The sequence below is a fragment of the Cynocephalus volans genome, chromosome 3, assembly GCF_027409185.1.
Source record: "Cynocephalus volans isolate mCynVol1 chromosome 3, mCynVol1.pri, whole genome shotgun sequence".
NCBI lineage: Eukaryota > Metazoa > Chordata > Mammalia > Dermoptera > Cynocephalidae > Cynocephalus > Cynocephalus volans.
The window spans coordinates 10,757,985-10,775,994 of NC_084462.1; the positions used below are offsets into that span (position 1 = coordinate 10,757,985).

General features: G+C 38.2%; 1 protein-coding gene across 1 annotated transcript in view; it reads left to right on the top strand.

Annotated features, from left to right (window-relative positions):
* The window catches only part of NLRP5 (NLR family pyrin domain containing 5), a 61,732-nt gene that overhangs the window by 22,461 nt on the left and 21,261 nt on the right, over positions 1-18,010 (top strand). The window contains 4 exon segments of the mRNA XM_063089926.1: positions 6,575-6,631; positions 9,775-11,380; positions 15,058-15,228; positions 17,672-17,839. Coding sequence (XP_062945996.1) covers positions 6,575-6,631; positions 9,775-11,380; positions 15,058-15,228; positions 17,672-17,839 — 2,002 coding nt within the window.

Below are 18,010 nucleotides of genomic sequence, written 5' to 3' on the forward strand. Positions count from 1 at the left end.
TATTTTCATGTGCTTATTGCACATTTCTATATCTTCTTCAGAGAAATGCGTATTTAGTCATTTCCCCATTTTTAGTTGTGTTGTCTTATTATTGAGTTGTAATACTTCTTTATATATTCTAGACACTAGACACTTAGAAAATATTTAATTCGCAAATGTATTCTCCCATTCTGTGAGTTGTCTTTTCACTTTCACATTAAATTGTATAGATCAATGTTGGATTGATCAGTTATGGAAAAATAATTGATTAGACACATTTGTAGGGTACAGAGTTGAGTATCAGTACCTGTGTACAATGTGTGATCAAGTTAGGATAATTAGCATGTTCATCATTACAAAACATAATCATTCTTTGTGTCCATGAACCAATTTCTTGCTAACCCCCTTCTCCCTACCTCTAGTAACCATGGTTACTCTCCTTCTAAAAGTTAAACACATTTATTGTGATTGTTGTTTCTTTCTTTTTTCAGCTCCCACTTATGAGTGAGGACATGTGGTATTTCTTTCTATGCCCAGCTCATTTCACTTAACATAATTTTCTCCCAGCTCATCCATGTTGCTGCGAATGGCAGAATTTCATTCGTTTTATGGTTGAGTAGTATTCCATTGTGTATATATGCCACATTTTCCTTATCCATTCTTTTGTCAATGGACATTTAGGTTGATCCCACATCTTGGCTATTGTAAGCAGAGCTGCAATAAACTTCGGAGTGCATCCCTTTGACATGATTTCCATTCCTTTGGGTACACACCCAGTAGTGGGATTGCTGGATCATATGGTAGTTCTATCTATAGTTGTTTGAGAAACCTCTGTACTGTTTTCCAGACTGGCTGGAATAATTTGCAATCCAATCAACAGTGTCAGGTTCCCCTTTCTCCACATCCTCATCAGCATTTGTTATTCTGGCTTTTTCATAATTGCCAGTCTAAATAGGGTGAGATGATATCTTGATGTGGTTTTGATTTGCATTTCCCTGACGCTAAGTAATCTTGAGCATTTTTTCATATATTTGTTGGCCATTTGTATGTCTTGAGAAATGTCTGTTCAGCTGCTTTCCCATTTTTTAATTGGATTATTTGGTGTTTTTCACTGTGACATTGTTTGAGTTCCTTGTATATTCTGGGTATTAATCCCTTGTCAGATGCATAGTTTGCAGATATTTTCACCCATTCTGTAGGTTGTCCTTAATTCTTTCCTTTGCTATGCAGAAGTTTTCAGTTTCGTATATTCCCATTTGTTTTTTCTTTTGTTGCCTTTGCTTTTGAGGTCTATTTCTCAAGTCTCTGAGTCCTAAATCTTGAAGTATTTCTCCTATGTTTTCTTCTAGGGGTTTTATAGTTTCAAGTCATATTTAAGTCTTTAATCTATTTTGCAATGATTTTGGCATATGGCGAGGTGTATGGGTCTAGTTTCATTCTTCTACACATGAATATTCAGTTTTCCCAGCACTGTTTGCTAAAGAGGCCGTCCTTTCCCCAAAGTATGTTCTTGGTGACTTTTTCAAAGATGTAAGTACATGGGTTGATTTTGGGATTCTCTATTCTTTTCTATCAGTCCATGTGTCTGTTTTCATGCCAATACCATGCTGTTTGGGTTACTGTAGCTTTGTAGAATAATCTGAAGGTAATGTAATGCTTCTGGCTTTATTTTATTTATTTATTCCCTCGGGATTTCTTTGGCTATTCAGGGTCTTTTGTTGTTCCATATGATGAAGGATAGGATCATTTCTTCTATTTCTGTGAAAAAATATCATCAGTATTTTGATGGAGATTGAATTGAATCAGTAGATTACTTTGGGTAGTATGGACATTTTCACAACATTAATTCTTCCAATCCGTGGAAAAGGAATGTCTTTCCACCTTTAGTGTCCTCTTTAATTTCTTTCAGCAGTGTTTCATAGTTCTCATTGTAAAGATCTTTCACCTCCTTGGATAAATTTATTCCTAGATGTATTATTTTATTTTATTTTTTATTTTTTTTTTATTTTTTGGTGACTACCATAAATGGTTTGCTTTCTTAATTTTTTTTCCCCGATAGTTCATTATTGGAGTATAAAAATGCTGCTGATTTTTGCATGTTGGTTTTGTATCCTGCAATTTTACCAAATTCATTTATAAGCTCTAGGAGTTTATCAGTATAGTCTTTAGGATTTTTTATATATAGGACCGTGTTATCTGTGAAAAGGGACAATTTAATTTTGTCTTTTCCATTTTGGATGCCTTTTATTTCTCTTGACTACCATTTTATTTTTTATGGTTTTATTTTGCTTCTTTCTTTCCTTTTTATTGTTTGCTCTTTGCACTTTATCACTACTAAAAAACATCATTTTCTTTCTCTTAATTTGTATATCCATGCTACCAGCAGTTTTTATTCTTCTTTGTGTATTTATAATGATATATATTGCTCTTTGGATTCCAGATGTACAATTTCCTTTAGGATTCATTGAAGAGCCAGTCTTGTGGTGGTGAATTCCTGGGTTTTTTTATTTTTTGTTTTTTTTCCTGTCTGGGAAGGATACTATTTCTTCATTTCTGAAGGAGAGTTTGCTGGGTATAGTAATCTTGTTTGGCAGGTTTTTTCTTTTAGCACTTTGAATATGTCATTCCACTCTCTCCTGGCCTGTAGGGCTTCTGTTGAGAAGTCTGCTGCAAGCCTGATGGGGATTCCTGTGTAGGTGATTTGACACTTTTTTCTTGCTGTTTTTAGAATTCTTTCTTCATCTTTGACTTTTGACAATGTGACTAATGTATGTCAGGAAGATCCTTTTGGGGTTGAATCTGTTTGGGGGTCTTTGAACTTCTTGGATGTGTGAGATTGTTTTCTCCCTACACTTGGGAAGTTTTTGGCTACTGTTTCATTAAATAGGCTTTCAATGCCTTTTTTCTCTTCCTCTTCCAGTACACCCATAATACAGATTTTAAGGTTATCAGAAAGGTCTTGTATGCTTTCTTTGTTTATTTTTAAATTCTTTTACTTTTTTTTTTTTTTTTGGTCCACCTGTGTTAATTCAAAAAGCCTGTCTTCTAGTTCAAAAATTCTTTCTTCTGCTTTTTCTAGATTAATTGTTATGCTCTCAGCTGTATTTTTTATTTTGTTGAATAAATTCTTCAGTTCCTGAATTTCTATTTCTGCTTGGTTCTTTTTTGTTTCTCTTTGTTAAATTTCTCATACATGTTCTGGATTGTGTGTGTGTTTGTTTACCTCATTGTGATATCTATTTTTTGTCCATCACATTGAGTTTCCTTAATATTGCTACTTGGGATACCTCTTCAATTGATTCACTGGTTTTCTGATGTTTGGGGTCTGCTTTTAGAGAATTGTAGTCTTCTTTTTGAGAGACTCGTGTTTCCATATTTCCCTGGTTTTTCATGTTTCTTGTATCTCTGTATTGATTCCTGGGCATCTGGTGGTGAAGTAGCTTCTTTTAATTTTAGGAGTGGTTTTGAAGGGAGAGACTCTTTCCTGTAGAAGTGTTCTATATTGACAGGCTGGGCATTTTAAGTTTAGATCTGGGTGAGTGCAATAGTGCAGCCTTCATGTAACTTCTTCAACTGTGTTCCATCTTGGAGTTGTCTGTAAGTGCCTTTGTGGCCTAGGCAGTGGAGCCCTAGGCAGTTTCATGTTGCAGTAAGTGTCCCTGGGCTGGGTTGTTGTGGCTATGGGACCAGCAGTTCTGTAGAGGCCTGCTTTGGAGCCCCTGCCTAATCCACTGGCAGTCGGTGAACAGGAGTACACTGGTGCAGCAGGTCTTGGCCACTCTGTAGAGGGCTGCTAGATTAGCTGTTGAGCCTGTAGCAAGCCTGCACAGATGCCACAGGACCCAGCAGCTCTATAGAGGCATGCTGTGAAAAAGAAAAGCTGCTACACAATCTGCTGTTGGTCAGGGAGTAGGTGTACATAGGTGCCACAGAGCCTGGCAGCTCTCAGGAGGCTGCCCAGTCAGCTGTTGAGCCTGGTGCAAGCCTGCAAGGGTGCAGCTGAGCCCAGCAGCTCTGTAGAAGTCTGCCTAGGAGAATCAAAGCCCCTGCCCTGTCTGCTGTCAGTCTTGGAGCAGGTATACATCAGCACAACAGGTCCTGGCAGCTCTGTAGACGGCCATCAGATCAGCTGTTGAGCCTTTAGCAAACCTGCAAGGAAGCAGCAGGCCCCAATGGCTCTGTAAAGGGCTGCAGGGGGAGGGTGGGCTACCAGTAGGCTGGTTGTCAACCGGTGTGGGCAGCCGTGGGCTCAGTTAGTCCACAGGTTGTGCAGGGCAGGTGCATGTGGATGTGGAGAATAGCCACTTACACATGGCTTCCCTGCCCAGCTGGTCTGCCTACCCTCCTGGTGGAGAGAGGAGGGAATGTGGCATGGGCTCAGATGCTAGGGTCTCAGTCCCTCTGTCTGACCTAGATTCCAGGTACCAGAGGTTGTAGGTCTACCAGTGCCTGTGCAAATGTGTGGAGGGTCACAGGGAGAGGAAGGGCTGTCTCCATGCTGGCTGCAGGCTGCTAAGTGCACCTGTGGGTTCAGCAGGTCCATGGTCTATATTCAGTTTGAAAATATTTTGCTGAAGATTTTTACATTCATGTTTAGAAGAGATATTTAACATCCATATCTGTAAAAGATATGATCTTCTCTGGTGATGTCTTTGTCTGGCTTTGAAATCAGGGTAATAGTGGCCTCACATAATGAGTTAAGTGTTCTCACTTCTTCCATATTTTGGAAGAGTTTGTGAAGGTTTGGTGTCAACTCTTTTTTTAAGCATTTGGTTAAATTCACTAGTGAAGCCATCTGGACCTCTGACTTTCTTGTGGGAAGTTTTTTTGATTACTCTTTCTCTTTACATGTTAAAGGTATATTCAGATTTTCCATTAATCTGGAAATCATTTTTAGTAGTTTGAATGTTTCTGGGACTTTGTTCATTTTATTTAGGTTATCTAACTTGTTGGCTGGATTTATTGACATTTTTCCCTCTACTGTATTGCTACTCTCTTCTATTTCTATTTATTTCCTTTCTTCTGCCTGCTTGGGGTTAGTTTGCTATTCCTTTTCTAGTTTAATGTGAGAGGTTAGGTTATGATTCAGATGTATTGTTTTTAATATAGGCATTTGCAGTTATACATTTTTCTTTAAGCACTGCTTTAGCTGCGTGTTATATGTATGATGTGTTTTGTTTCCACTCATCTCAAAGTGTCTTCTAATTTCCTTTGATTTCTTATTTGACCCATTATTCAGGGTTTCATTGCTTAACTTTCACAGATTTTTTTTTTAATATTATGCCACACAGTTTATTTATTTATTTATTTTAATTTTCTTTTGTCGATATACATTGTGGCTGATTATTGCTCCCCATCACCAAAACCTCCCCCCTCCCCCCCAACAATGTCCTTTCTAACTTTCACAGATTTTTAAGTTTCTCACTTTTTTGGTATTTTAATTTTATTCCATTGTGGTAAGAGAACGTACTTCATGTTATTTTCATCTACATTAATTTGAAACTTTTTGTCAAATACATGCTCTGTCTTGAAGGACAGTCCATGTACACTTGAAAAGAACACGTATTCTGCAGCTATTAGGAATGTGTTCTCAATATCTGCCTCCACTTTTTTCAGTATCAGTAAATAGCACTACTATATACCTAGTTATTCACAACAAAAGCTTAGTAATTTTTTTAGTAAGATTTATTGATTCTTTTCTCCACCCTATACCTAATGAATGAGAGAATCATATGATCTCTACCTCTTACATGACTCATTTCTACACATTTTTTCCCATCTACTGTATATTAAGGGCATTTCATTTTAATCTTTAATCTATTTCTACTCGAGTTACATGCAATCCATTTTTCACACAATAACCAAGGTAATCTTTTAAAGATATACATCTAATAACTTTACCTCTGCACTTTAAAAATCCTCAAATGGTTTTCTGTTCCATTCGTGATAGTCTATGATTTTTCTATAATCTTCAAGACTTCAACCACCCTTATGCTTATTCCTTAAATATAGAAAATTTATTTCCACATTACCTAAGACAAATTTGTAGTTAGCCACACTATGAAACTATTTCCTAATGGGTATACATGTTGGTTATTCCCACTAAGTGGTAGCTATTACATGCCAGAGGCATATACTCTACCAAGTCATCTCATTAAATCTTCACAGCAATTTCACAACATAGAAACTATAACCTTTGCATTATCGACGAACATACGGAAATGTAACTCCAGTACTTTGACCAAGATCTTACAAGTAGCATACGGCAAAATTTACATTTGAGTCCTATCTGACTCAAGATCCTTAATTTTTCATGGTAGGTTTTACCCCTCTTTTTAATGACTTGTGCAGTGATCTTCAAAGAGTAAAGAAGAGAAATGAGACTAGAGTCTATGCCTTCAGGTTTTGAATTTGTGCTCATGGTACCCGTACACTCTGCTCTTCTTGCTGAGCCAGAGGTTGCCATGTTCCAAAGTGGTTGGGAGATAAAATGTGGCATGATAAAGCTTATTTGAGGGTTTGTTTGTGTGTCTGACATCTGATCTGAATAATAAACATAAGTATGTTGGAGTTTATTCTTCTCCCCTTTTTGCAGAAATTTCACAAGCTATGGAACAAGATGGTGACACAGCCACAGAGACAAAAGAACAAGGTGAAGAAGAAGAAAACAGATTTATTCATTTTCATCCTGGGAGGAAATTAGGTGAAATAGAAGTCTGTGTAGCTTAAATGGCAGGGAAGTGAACTTTCCTTCATCCTCATTTGTTTCTGCGTCAGTCCCTTTTGTAAGAGCTCTTGAAATCAGTACCATGGATAGAGCCATGTGAGTTCACCGATTATCTTCCGTCAGATTTTATGAAGATAAATTCCAAAAACTCACAGTTCTAGTATACTCAAGCACCAAGCACAAGTTCCTTTGACAGATGCTAAGTCCAGAGCCAGGAGTATTCAAGTGCTTTGTTCAAAATTACTTAAGTAGTATTGATTTTAAAAAATTTCTATAAACCAATATTTAGTGAATACCTACCATTTGAAGAACTGTGATGAAATTACAGTGGTAAAAAATATGTATTTCTTGACTTTGTGTTGCTTATAGTCCAGAGTTATACATTAATGAAACCAAAGATATAAAGTAAGTGCAAGATCCAAGGGGCTATGACTATGTGAAATGGGAGTTGAACAAAGAAGTAAGAGCAGGCTTCTATGAAGGAATGTTGCATAAGGGTTTTTTTAGTTGAGATATAATTCACATTTCATAAATTTCACCCTTTTAAAGTGTACAATTCAGTGTTTTTTTAGCATATTGAGTTGTTCAACTGTTACTACGATCTAATTCTAAAACATTTCCCTCTCCCAAAAAGAAACCCCATATCCATTAGTAGTTCCTCACAGTATCCTCCCTCCCACCAAATCCTAGGAAACCACTTATCTATTTTGTTTCTATGAATTTTCCAGTTCTGCACATTTCATATAAAGGGTTAATATGATATGTAGCCTTTTGTGATTGCCTTCTTTCACTTAGGAGAATTCTTTGAAGATTCATCCATGTTGTAGTGTGTATACACACTTTTTTCATTTTATTGCTGAATAATATCCCATTGTATGGACGTACCACATTCTTTATCCATTCTTCAGTTGATGGGAATTTGGGTTCTCTCTATATTTGGGCTATTGTGAATAATGTTGCTATGAATGTTCATGTGCAAGGAGGTAGTGATGGAAAGAAGTGATTTGGCTTGAGAAAGATATTCAAAACATAAAACTAATAAACTTGGTGATTGGTAGAATTTAGAAAAAAAAGTCTTCAGAAACTGCTACCACCTTTCTGCTTGGACAGTCTGATAGATGGTGATGCTGGCAGTCAATGACTAAAATTTCAAGTCTGAAATTACTTCAAGCTGGGCTTCTATTCCACCTGTATAACATATGTTGACCCTGTGTGAATTACTTTATCATTAATTCAACCAGTGTTTGAAAAACTAATAGTTGCCAATATTATCAACTTTAGATTTGGATGAGTAACAATAAATACCAATATTGATGACACTTCTAGAGTACTTACTAAGGTCCAAGCACTGTTCTCCACATTTTAGGATTATACCTAAAGGGATTAAACTCCCTTATACTGATATTGTAAAGGGAAGTATAAATATACCCATCTTATAGATGAACAAACTACCATGGAGGATTGATATGAGGCTAAATGTAGATTTGGTTTTTAAAAAAGATGACCTCAATATCCATTCCAAAGTAAGCTTACAAATATAAGCTTCTTTCTAATTACACTTAGAGAAAAATTATAAAAAAAATAAGTTTTAACTGGAAGTAAAAGATTAAATGAGTTTGATGCTTTTAATTTGAGGTTCTTGTGACATCTTAAGATGGTGAGTTAGACACATGAGCCTGCACTTTTAGGGAAGAAGTTATTAGGGTGAGATTTGGAACTCTTAAGCATAGACATAATTAAATCCACAGAAGAGAAAGAGATGGTTATAGAAGAAGCAAAGAAGACCTGGGTTCAACTGAAGACTGGGGTTTCCCTACATCAAAACCTACAGTCCAGTGGTATCACTAATCTTCTGTCTTAAGATAGCGTATTGGTCTGAGCTCAGCAAATACAGGTTCAGATCTCAAGGTCTGCTTCCTATGGCTTTAATACAGGTCTGTTAATGGCTTTTCCTGATATAAAATAATGAAGTATAGGTTTCAGAACTTTAGATTTTGTATGGAGTTAGTCATCATATTACACATTTGTGCAAAAAGAATCTTGCTGGTTCTGTCTTGTTTTGTTTAAGATAATGGTAGTACAAGAAAATTTAAGGTCCCAGGATGTGGATTTTTTTTTTCATGTTCATCAGGTACCTATTTGGTACAAGACTGTTGGAAGGGCTGGAGGTACTGAGGTAAAAAGACAAGGTACTTTTCTCACCAGAGCTTATGTTGTAAGCTAGGGGCTAGACAATAATAAATGCATAAAAGAATTGCAGTTTATGATAAATGTTGGGATGAACGTAGAACAGGGGTTTTGATGATAATAGGCACCATTTATCATATTTCCAGGCTCCACGCTAATACATGTTGAGTGCATAATCTTTCTTAAATCTTTATCAGGTGGGGAAACTGAGAAGCAACTTGTCTCAAATCACATAGATACTATCCAGTAGAGCTTGGATTCCAAGCTTGGTCTGTCTGATGTGCTCCCTTTTTTATGTAGAGCAGGATCCCCTTGTTGCACAGAGGTATTTCTCCATAGTAGCCTGGGGATGAAACAAGATGCATGCCTCTCCTGTGGAGGTGAAACTTTAGGGCCATGGTACACACATTCTCAGCTCCCTAAGCTGCTTCGTCTCTGAGAGACTACATAAATGAGTGTTTGGCATATATTATTCATTTCCCAAATACTTTATTACCCACATGGTGCCAGGCACTGTTATAAATACTGAAGATCCAACAGCAAGTAAAATAGTCCATAATTAGTCTGTTGGGGAGACAGACAAATGTAACATGTCAGGTCTTAAGTGCTAACAAGAGAAATCAGGTTAAAGGGACAAGTAGGAGCTATTTTGTGGAATACTCAGAAAATTCTGAGGAAATGATCTTGGAAGAAGGGAATGAGGAATGGAGCATATTAACAGTATGTTGCTAGAAAGTAGCAAAAACCTATGTCATTCATGATTCACTTATCCTGGGTCCAGAGTTTTTGTCTTATGGTTTATTTTTACTAAAATCTAGACTTTTTTCAAATTGTTTCCTGTCTTTTTTTTTTTTTTTTTCCCGCTATGCTTTCTTGTCCAGCTTCAAACCATGGAGGTGACAAATGGGACTACAAGAGTCACGTGATGACCAAATATACCACGAAGATGGATGTATACCATGGCTTTGAAAACATTACTTCTGACTGGCCAGGAATGCAAACACTGGTTGGTGCTTTTAATCCAGACCATAGGGGCTTCCAGCCTCGCACTGTGGTTCTGCATGGAAAACCAGGAATTGGGAAATCAGCTTTGGCCAGAAAGATCATGTTGTGCTGGGCACAAGGTGAACTCTACCAGGGCATGTTCTCCTATGTCTTTTTTCTCCACATCAGAGAAATACAAAGGATGGGGAAAAGCAGTTTTGCAGAGCTAATTTCCAGGGAGTGGCCAGATTCCCAGGCTCCAGTGATGGAGATCATGTCCCAACCAGAAAGGCTCTTGTTTATAGTTGATAGTTTTGATGACCTGGATATTGCCATCCAAGATGGTTATACAAAGCTCTGTGGAGACTGGACTGAGAAACACCCCATGTCCATCCTGATGCATAGTCTGCTGAAGAAAGTTCTTCTCCCTGAGTCCTCCCTAATAATCACTGCTGCAGACATGGGTATAGAAAAGCTCAAGTCAGTGATTGTTTCTCCCCGTTACCTGTTCATTGGAGGTATCTCGGTGGAGAGAAGAATTCAGTTGCTCCTTGAGCAGGTTATAAATGAGCAGCAGAAGATGCACGTCTTACATTCAGTCATGGACAATCATCAGGTCTTTGACCAGTGCCAAGTCTCTGCTGTGTGCTCGCTGATCTGTGTGACTCTGCAGATGCAGGAGGCAGCAGGAGAGGGTGTTGCCCCCATTTGCCAAACTCTCACTGGCTTGTACGCCACTTTTGTGCTCCACCAGCTCACTCCACAAGATACGTTCCAGCGCTGTCTCAATCAGGAGGAAAGAGCTACCTTGAAGGGCATCTGCCACATGGCTGTGAAGGGAGTGTGGAGTATGAAGTCTGTGTTTTACAGTGATGACCTGAGGGCCCATGGACTGAGGGAGTCTGAACTCTCTGCTCTGTTCCATATGAACATCCTTCTCCAAGACAGTCATTGTGAGAACTGTTATACTTTCTTCCACCTCAGCCTCCAGGAATTTTGTGCTGCCTTGTACTATGTTTTGCAGGGGTTGGAAAGAGGGCTGGATCCCTTCCCTCTGTTTATTGAGAATGTAAAGAGTTTGATGGAGCTTAAACAAACAGGCTTCAACTTCCACTTGCTTTGGATGAAGCATTTCTTGTTTGGCCTCATGAACAAAGAAGTGATTAGGGCACTGGAGGTTCTGCTTGGTTGTCCTATTCCCCTAGTGGTAAAGCAGGGACTTCTGCAGTGGGTCTCTCTGTTAGGTCAATGGGCCAACACGCCTGCCCCAGTAGACATCCTGGACTCTTTCCACTGTCTTTTTGAGACTCAAGATGAAGAGTTTGTTCGCCTGGCATTGAATGACTTCCAGGAAGTGTGGCTTCCTATTAACCAGAAAATGGACTTGATAGTATCTTCTTTCTGTCTCCAGCACTGTCAGTATTTGCAGAAAATTCGGGTGGATGTCAAAGAGATCTTCTCAAGGGATGAGCTTGCTAAGGCATGGCCCATGATTCCCCTATGGTGAGTGCCCCATGCAATTTTATTCTAAACCAGCTACTTAGTCTCCATATCCCTATTGCCAGAATTTGACATGATTTCCAGAAATGTCAGGGTCCCAGATCATTCTTTGAGGGTGTATCACCCAGGTATTGTCCTGCTGGCTAAAATGACAGGATCTGGGCCTAGATGGTTAACTCGAGAGTGTGGTGTTGATAACACCAAGGTCACAGTTGTACTGGTCAACTGCCAAAAAAAATATTGACAGGGCCTGAATCTGGATCGTAATCAATAGCTGGATAAGTTCTTTCAAAATACTGGGCCTCACCCAAGACTATTTAAGAAAAGACTCTGGGTTTAGAACCCAGGAATATGTGGTGGGGAGGCAGGGAGGTAGGGGGAAGGTTTAAAGCTCCTCCTATCGATATGATCATTCAGCTTTATGAACTGCTTGTTTAGTGTAGGGTGCAGAGCAGTGCTGTCCAAGAGAATTTTATGCAATGATGAAAATGTTCAATAACACCTTGTCCAATATGGCATCCACCAGCCACACATGCCTACTGAGTTCTTCAAATGTGAGAATAAGGTGAATCTTCTATTTTATATTTAACCACATGTGGCTAGTTCTTACTGTACTGAATGGTGAAGGTCTAGAAAACATGCCTTGCTGGACTGTCTGCCCATCCTCCCGTTACCCAGAATAGCCCATCAGTCAAAATGTGGACAACGCCACCCATCTGCAGTGTTTAAATCCCATGTCTACTACTTCCTAGCAGTGTGACGTTGGACTAGTTACTCAATTGCTCTGTGCTGTTTCTTCAACTATAAACCAGAGGTAATGGCATCTACCTATCAGATTTAGGAGACAGTTTATAGCACTTAGGAACTGTGCCTGGCACTTAATACATAGATATTAACTAATAGTACTGTCAGAGTTAAATCAACCACTGGTGTACACTGACAAGAAAACACTGGGCAAACCTGGTTTTGAATTTTAGTTCTGCCACTAACCAGCTCTGTGGTCATCTATGGTATGGGGGAAATAGCACCAACTTCATAGATTTAAAACTGCATCAGTTTCTGGAAAGAGTCCAGCACAGGGCCTGGTACATGGTAAGGCCTTTGTAAAATGGTAGCTACTCTTGGTTGGAAAACAAATTAAGTACTGCTTGCTTTGCTAGAGGAGGAGCTCAGGTCAGTGAAGAAAGAAATAACACTCTGTTACCTTGTTCTGTCCTTCCCATAACCAGGGAAGTTCATAACCTGGGCAACTTTCCTGTAGATCGGGTGAAAATGTGTACCATTACCGGCTAAGCACTGAGCCAGCTATGTTTGCACATCGTCATAAAAATGATAGTTACCATGGGTTAATTTAATGAGAACTGTACCATGTACTTTCCATTTACTTCTAGTATGTCTCTTTCTATTTCTAATTGACAAATAATTGGATACATTTATGGAATACAATGTGATAATTTGGTTTATGTGAACTTATTAAATCCAGTTCATTAGCATTACCTACATATAATTTTTTTCATGCTAAGAACACTTAGAAAATTGCTAAAAGGGTAGTTTTTGATATACAATACATTACTATTAACTATTTTTCTAAGTAATAAACCTTATTTTTATAACAATTTAAGGTTTATGGAGAAATTGAGGAGTAAGTACAGATAGTCCCCATCCCTCCCCCCACACATAATTTCTCCGACTATTAACATGTTACATTAGTGTGGTACATATGTTATGCTTAGGAACCATTATTGATATATTATTAATAACTTGATTTTACATTAGGGTTTCCTCTTTGTGTTGTACTGTACTATGGGTTCTGCCAAAGAAGTAATGTCATGTATTCACGAGTACGGTACCATACAGAATAGTTTTGCTGCCCTACAAATCCTCTGTGATCCACCTATTCCTCCCTCCTCCCTGCTCCCCTGACACCCTGGCAACCACTGATTTTTTCCCCCCCATTATCTCAGGCATTTATCATTTCTTTGAGTTGGGAACATTCAACATCCTCTTTTCTAGCAAATTGAAGGTATATAGTAACATCCTCTCTTCTAGTTAATTGAAAGTATGTACTCAACATTCCTGATCTCATCTCAAAGCATACAATAAATTGTTAATTAGTCACCCTACGGTGCTATAGAACGTTAGGTATTATTCCTCCTATTGAGCTGTACTTGTATATTCATTGACCAACCTCTCACTATCTCTCCTTATTAGCTTTTGTGGTTGTTGTTGGCTTGGATTTTCTTTTGTTTTTTTCTTCTTTTTCTTTTTTGGCAGCTAACCTGTATGGAGATCTGAATCCTTGACTTTGGTGTTATTGGCACCACGTTCTAACTTAGTAAGCTAACTAGCTAGCCTCTTATTAACTATTTTAAAGGTCACTATTTAACTATTATTAGCATTCTATAGCACAGCATGAACTATTATTTAGTGATCTCTTATTGCACAGCATGGTGATCTTTAATAAGTCCTGTTAAATAGATCACTACATAAGTCCTATGCAAGAGATCACTAAACTTGTTCCTCCTATCTGAAACTTTGTACCCTTTGACCACCATCTCCCCTGTCCTCTCCTCCCAGCCCTGCTGGTAACCACCATTATATTCTCTGCTTCTGTGAAATTGATTTCTTTCATTCTGCATATATGTGAGATCACGCAGTATTTGTCCTTCTGTATACCTGTCTTACTCCACTTAACATAATGTCCTCCAGGTTCATCCATTCACTTTTTATTTAGTCCTCAAGATAACCCTGTAAGGTAAGCCAGTTCCCTTTCCATGAAGGTAGAAATGTAAACTCAAAGATGACATGACAGCCAGTGAACAGGAGTCCAATTGCTCCAGCTTTTAACTGTAGAATACAATATTGTTAATTATAGGCACTATGTTGTACAGCAGATCTCTAGAACTCATTCATCTTGCACAACTGAAACTTCATACCTATTGAGCAGTAACTACTTATTTTCCCCCTGCCCAAGCCCTAGATACTGCTATTCTACTTTCTGCTTCTATGAGTTTGACTATTTTAGATATCATAAGTAGAACCATGCAGTCTTTGTCCTTCTATGACTGGTTTATTTCACTTAGCATAGTGTCCTCCAGATTTATCCATATTTCCAGAATGGCAGGACTTCCTTTTAGACTGAATTTAAAAAAATATATATATATATATATATATTCTTTATCGATTCATCCATTGGACGTTTAGGTTGTTTCCATGTCTGGGCTATTGTAAATAATGTTGCAATGAACGTGGGAGAGCAAATATCTCTTCAAGATCCTTATTTTAGTTCTTTTGGGTAAATACCCAGAAGTGGGATTGCTAGGTCATATGATAGTTCTATTTTTAATTTTTTGAGGAACCTCCAGACTGTTTTTCCATAGCAGTTGCACCATTTTATACTCAAGGGGTAGCTAGAATTTAAGCAAAAATATGATTCAAGAACTGGTGGCTCATCATTCTAGTATACCCCTTGGGTGTCTTAATATTCAGGAGGCAGGGTGGATATAAGGCTAGTCACATAAAGTACCAGGTGGCTTCCACTAAATTGATCTCAGGGTCTCTAAAGCCACCTCTATCTTGCCTCAATAGCTGGTTTTTCTCCTCTGACATTGTTGTGGCACTTGCTCATGTTAAAATCCATGTAACGAAAGCACATGTTTGTTTCTCTCTCTCTGAGGTAGGATGCAAGGCAAGACCCTTGTTGATGAGTGGTGGGAAGACTTCTGCTCTGTCCTTGGCACCCACCCAAATCTGAGACAACTCGACCTGAGTAGCAGCATTCTGAATGAATGGGCTATGAAGACGCTCTGCATCAAGCTGAGGCTTGCAACCTGTAAAATACAGAATCTGATGTAAGGCTGCCTAGCCCCAGTACAAGGGAATCCCTTCTCGTGACTATGTCACAGCTCTAGGTCCCCACAGTCGTCCCCATCTACTGGGAGAGGACCCATCTACAACCCCACAAACTTATTCCCACGTATTCTGAGAAAGATAAGTGCTATGAAAGATACAGGAACCCAATTCCCAAAAGCACAGAATGAAGAGTGAGTACAGTGAAGACCTCATGAAGGGATTGCTAAAGAAGGTTGTTTTGCTCTGGTTAATTTGACAGATGGGTAGGAGTTAGTAGGGAAGAAGGTAGGAAGCTTATTTCAGGCAAATAGTAGAATGTGACATAGCTGCAATATCAAAGTTCTTGATTTAGGGGACCCTTTTAAATTAGTCCTTAATGCTTTTAGGCTGATTAATAAGGTAAATATGTGAACAACTAATAAGTTCCTGGGTCGGTTGTAGACCCAACTGCACTATACCAGGCATGTGGAGTAAGAAATGAAATGCTAGTTCTACGTCATACAAAAATTACTCACTTTTTCCTCCAAGACCAAGTGAAGACCTTGTGATACCCAAGACTAGAGTAAGTCGGGTTCTCGGCTACAGACATCTTCCCCTCCTTGCCTCTCTCTCTCCTAAACAGTTTCTTTAAACTAGGCTGTGCTGAGGAGATTGGTGATCCCAGAAACACAAATAATTCCTGCCCACCTTAAATCCTACACCAGTCCTAATTTATTTTAAATTGGAACATACCTGATAATACATATTTGTGGAATTAACTCTCAGTACTTGTGTACAATATGTGATGATCAAATGATAATTCCCATGTTTAATTTTTTAAATTATTTAATTGAAATGTATTGATTTTACATATTTGTGGGCTACAGAGTTATATTTAAATATATACATATAACGTGTAGTGATCAAGTCAGGCCAGTTAGCAAATTCATCATCATAAAACTTTATCATTTCTTTGTGGTGAGAATATTTGAGCTCCTCTCTTCTAACCACTTGAGAACATGCAATAAGTTATTGTTAATTATAGATGCCTAGCACAACAGTATACCACTTTCTTATCTAACTGTAATTTCAGGTCCATTAATCGACTTCTCACTATCCTTCCTCCCCTTTGCAGCCTCTAGTAACCAGTTCTATAAGTTCAACTTGTTTTTTTTTTCTTTTTGCTCTCACATATGAGTGACAACATGCAGTATTTATCTTTCTGTGCCTGACTTATTTCACTTAATATAATGTCTTCCAGGTTCACTCATGTTGCCACAAATGACAGGATTTCATTTTTTTTCATGGATATGTAGTATTCCATCGTGTGTATATACCAACTTTTCTTCATCCATTCATCTGTCCGCAGACACCTAGTATGATTCCATATCTTGGCTATTGCAAATAGTGTTATAAATAATATGGGGATGCAGAAAACTTTATAGTATGCAAATTTCCTTTCCTTTAGATAAATACCCAGAAGTGGGAGTGCTGGATCATGTAGTAGTTCTATTTTTAGCTTTTTGAGGAATCTCCATACTGTTTTCCATCATGGCTGTACTAATTTACATTCCCAGCAACAGTATATCAGGGTTCCCGCTTTCTCTGCATCCTCGCCAGCATATGTTATTTTCTGTCTTTTTGACAGCAGCCATTCTAACTGTAGTGAGATGATATCTCATTGTGGTTTTGGTTTGCATGTCCCTGATGATTAGTGATGTTGAGCCAATCTCAATTTCTGTTTCAGTTGTTATCTTAAGTGTTATTGCCTTGGAACCATCCCCCATCCCACTAGCTGTGCTGTTTTAAATTCCCATTTTATGTTGTAATTTGCTTTAGCCCCTATGCTCACTGTATTTGTAATACAACAGTAATACATAATGATGGTAAAGAGATTCAGGAAGTACAACGGGATTTAAGTTGATCCTTTGACTACCCCCCAACTTCCTGTTTCTCTAATTAACCACTTTCACATCTTGTAATTTTCCATGCAATTTTAAATATATATATTGATGTATGAATAGATTTTAATTCAAATGGTATTACGTTATACATATTGTTCTGACATTTGACTTTTTTATTCAACTTGACTATGTATATACATACATACATGTATATGTTTATTTGTAGTTCTGTCCCATTCTCAGTGTACTGTATTTCATGCTTAGGCATAATTCTTTGTTCAGTTCTTTGTTGAATGTCTCTCCCGCTAGATTAAGCTTCACGAGGGCAGAGATTGCTCGTATTGTTCAATACTCTATTCCCAGTGCCTGACACATAATAGGTTCTCAAGTATTCCTTGCTTTGAAATTAAATGCAAATAATCAGGAATTTGGAAGTCAGAATGGGAAAAGGGTGAGAAGGAAAGATTAAGATACAACTAAATGTCACCAGTGCCTAATTCGTCTTTCCTGGTTGTTTTTTTGTTTTTGTGGGTTTTTTTTTTCTTTCCATCTTCTGAAGGTTTAAAAATGCACAGATTGCTCCTGGTCTCCAACATCTCTGGATGACTCTTATTACCAACCGTAACATAAGATACCTCAACTTGGGAAGCACTCGCCTGAAGGACGAAGCTGTACAGACAGCGTGTGAAGCATTGAAACACCCTAATTGTTTGCTGGAGTCTTTGAGGTAAGTCTCGGGTGTGGTTCTTACATTTTCTCTCTGTTTTTACTATTTTATTTTGAAATCATTACAGAAAGTTGCAAGAGTATTAGAGCTGGGAAGATGAAAAAGTTCTGCAAAAAAGTGGTGATGGTTGCACAGCACTATGAATGAGCTTAGTGCCACTCTAAACATAGT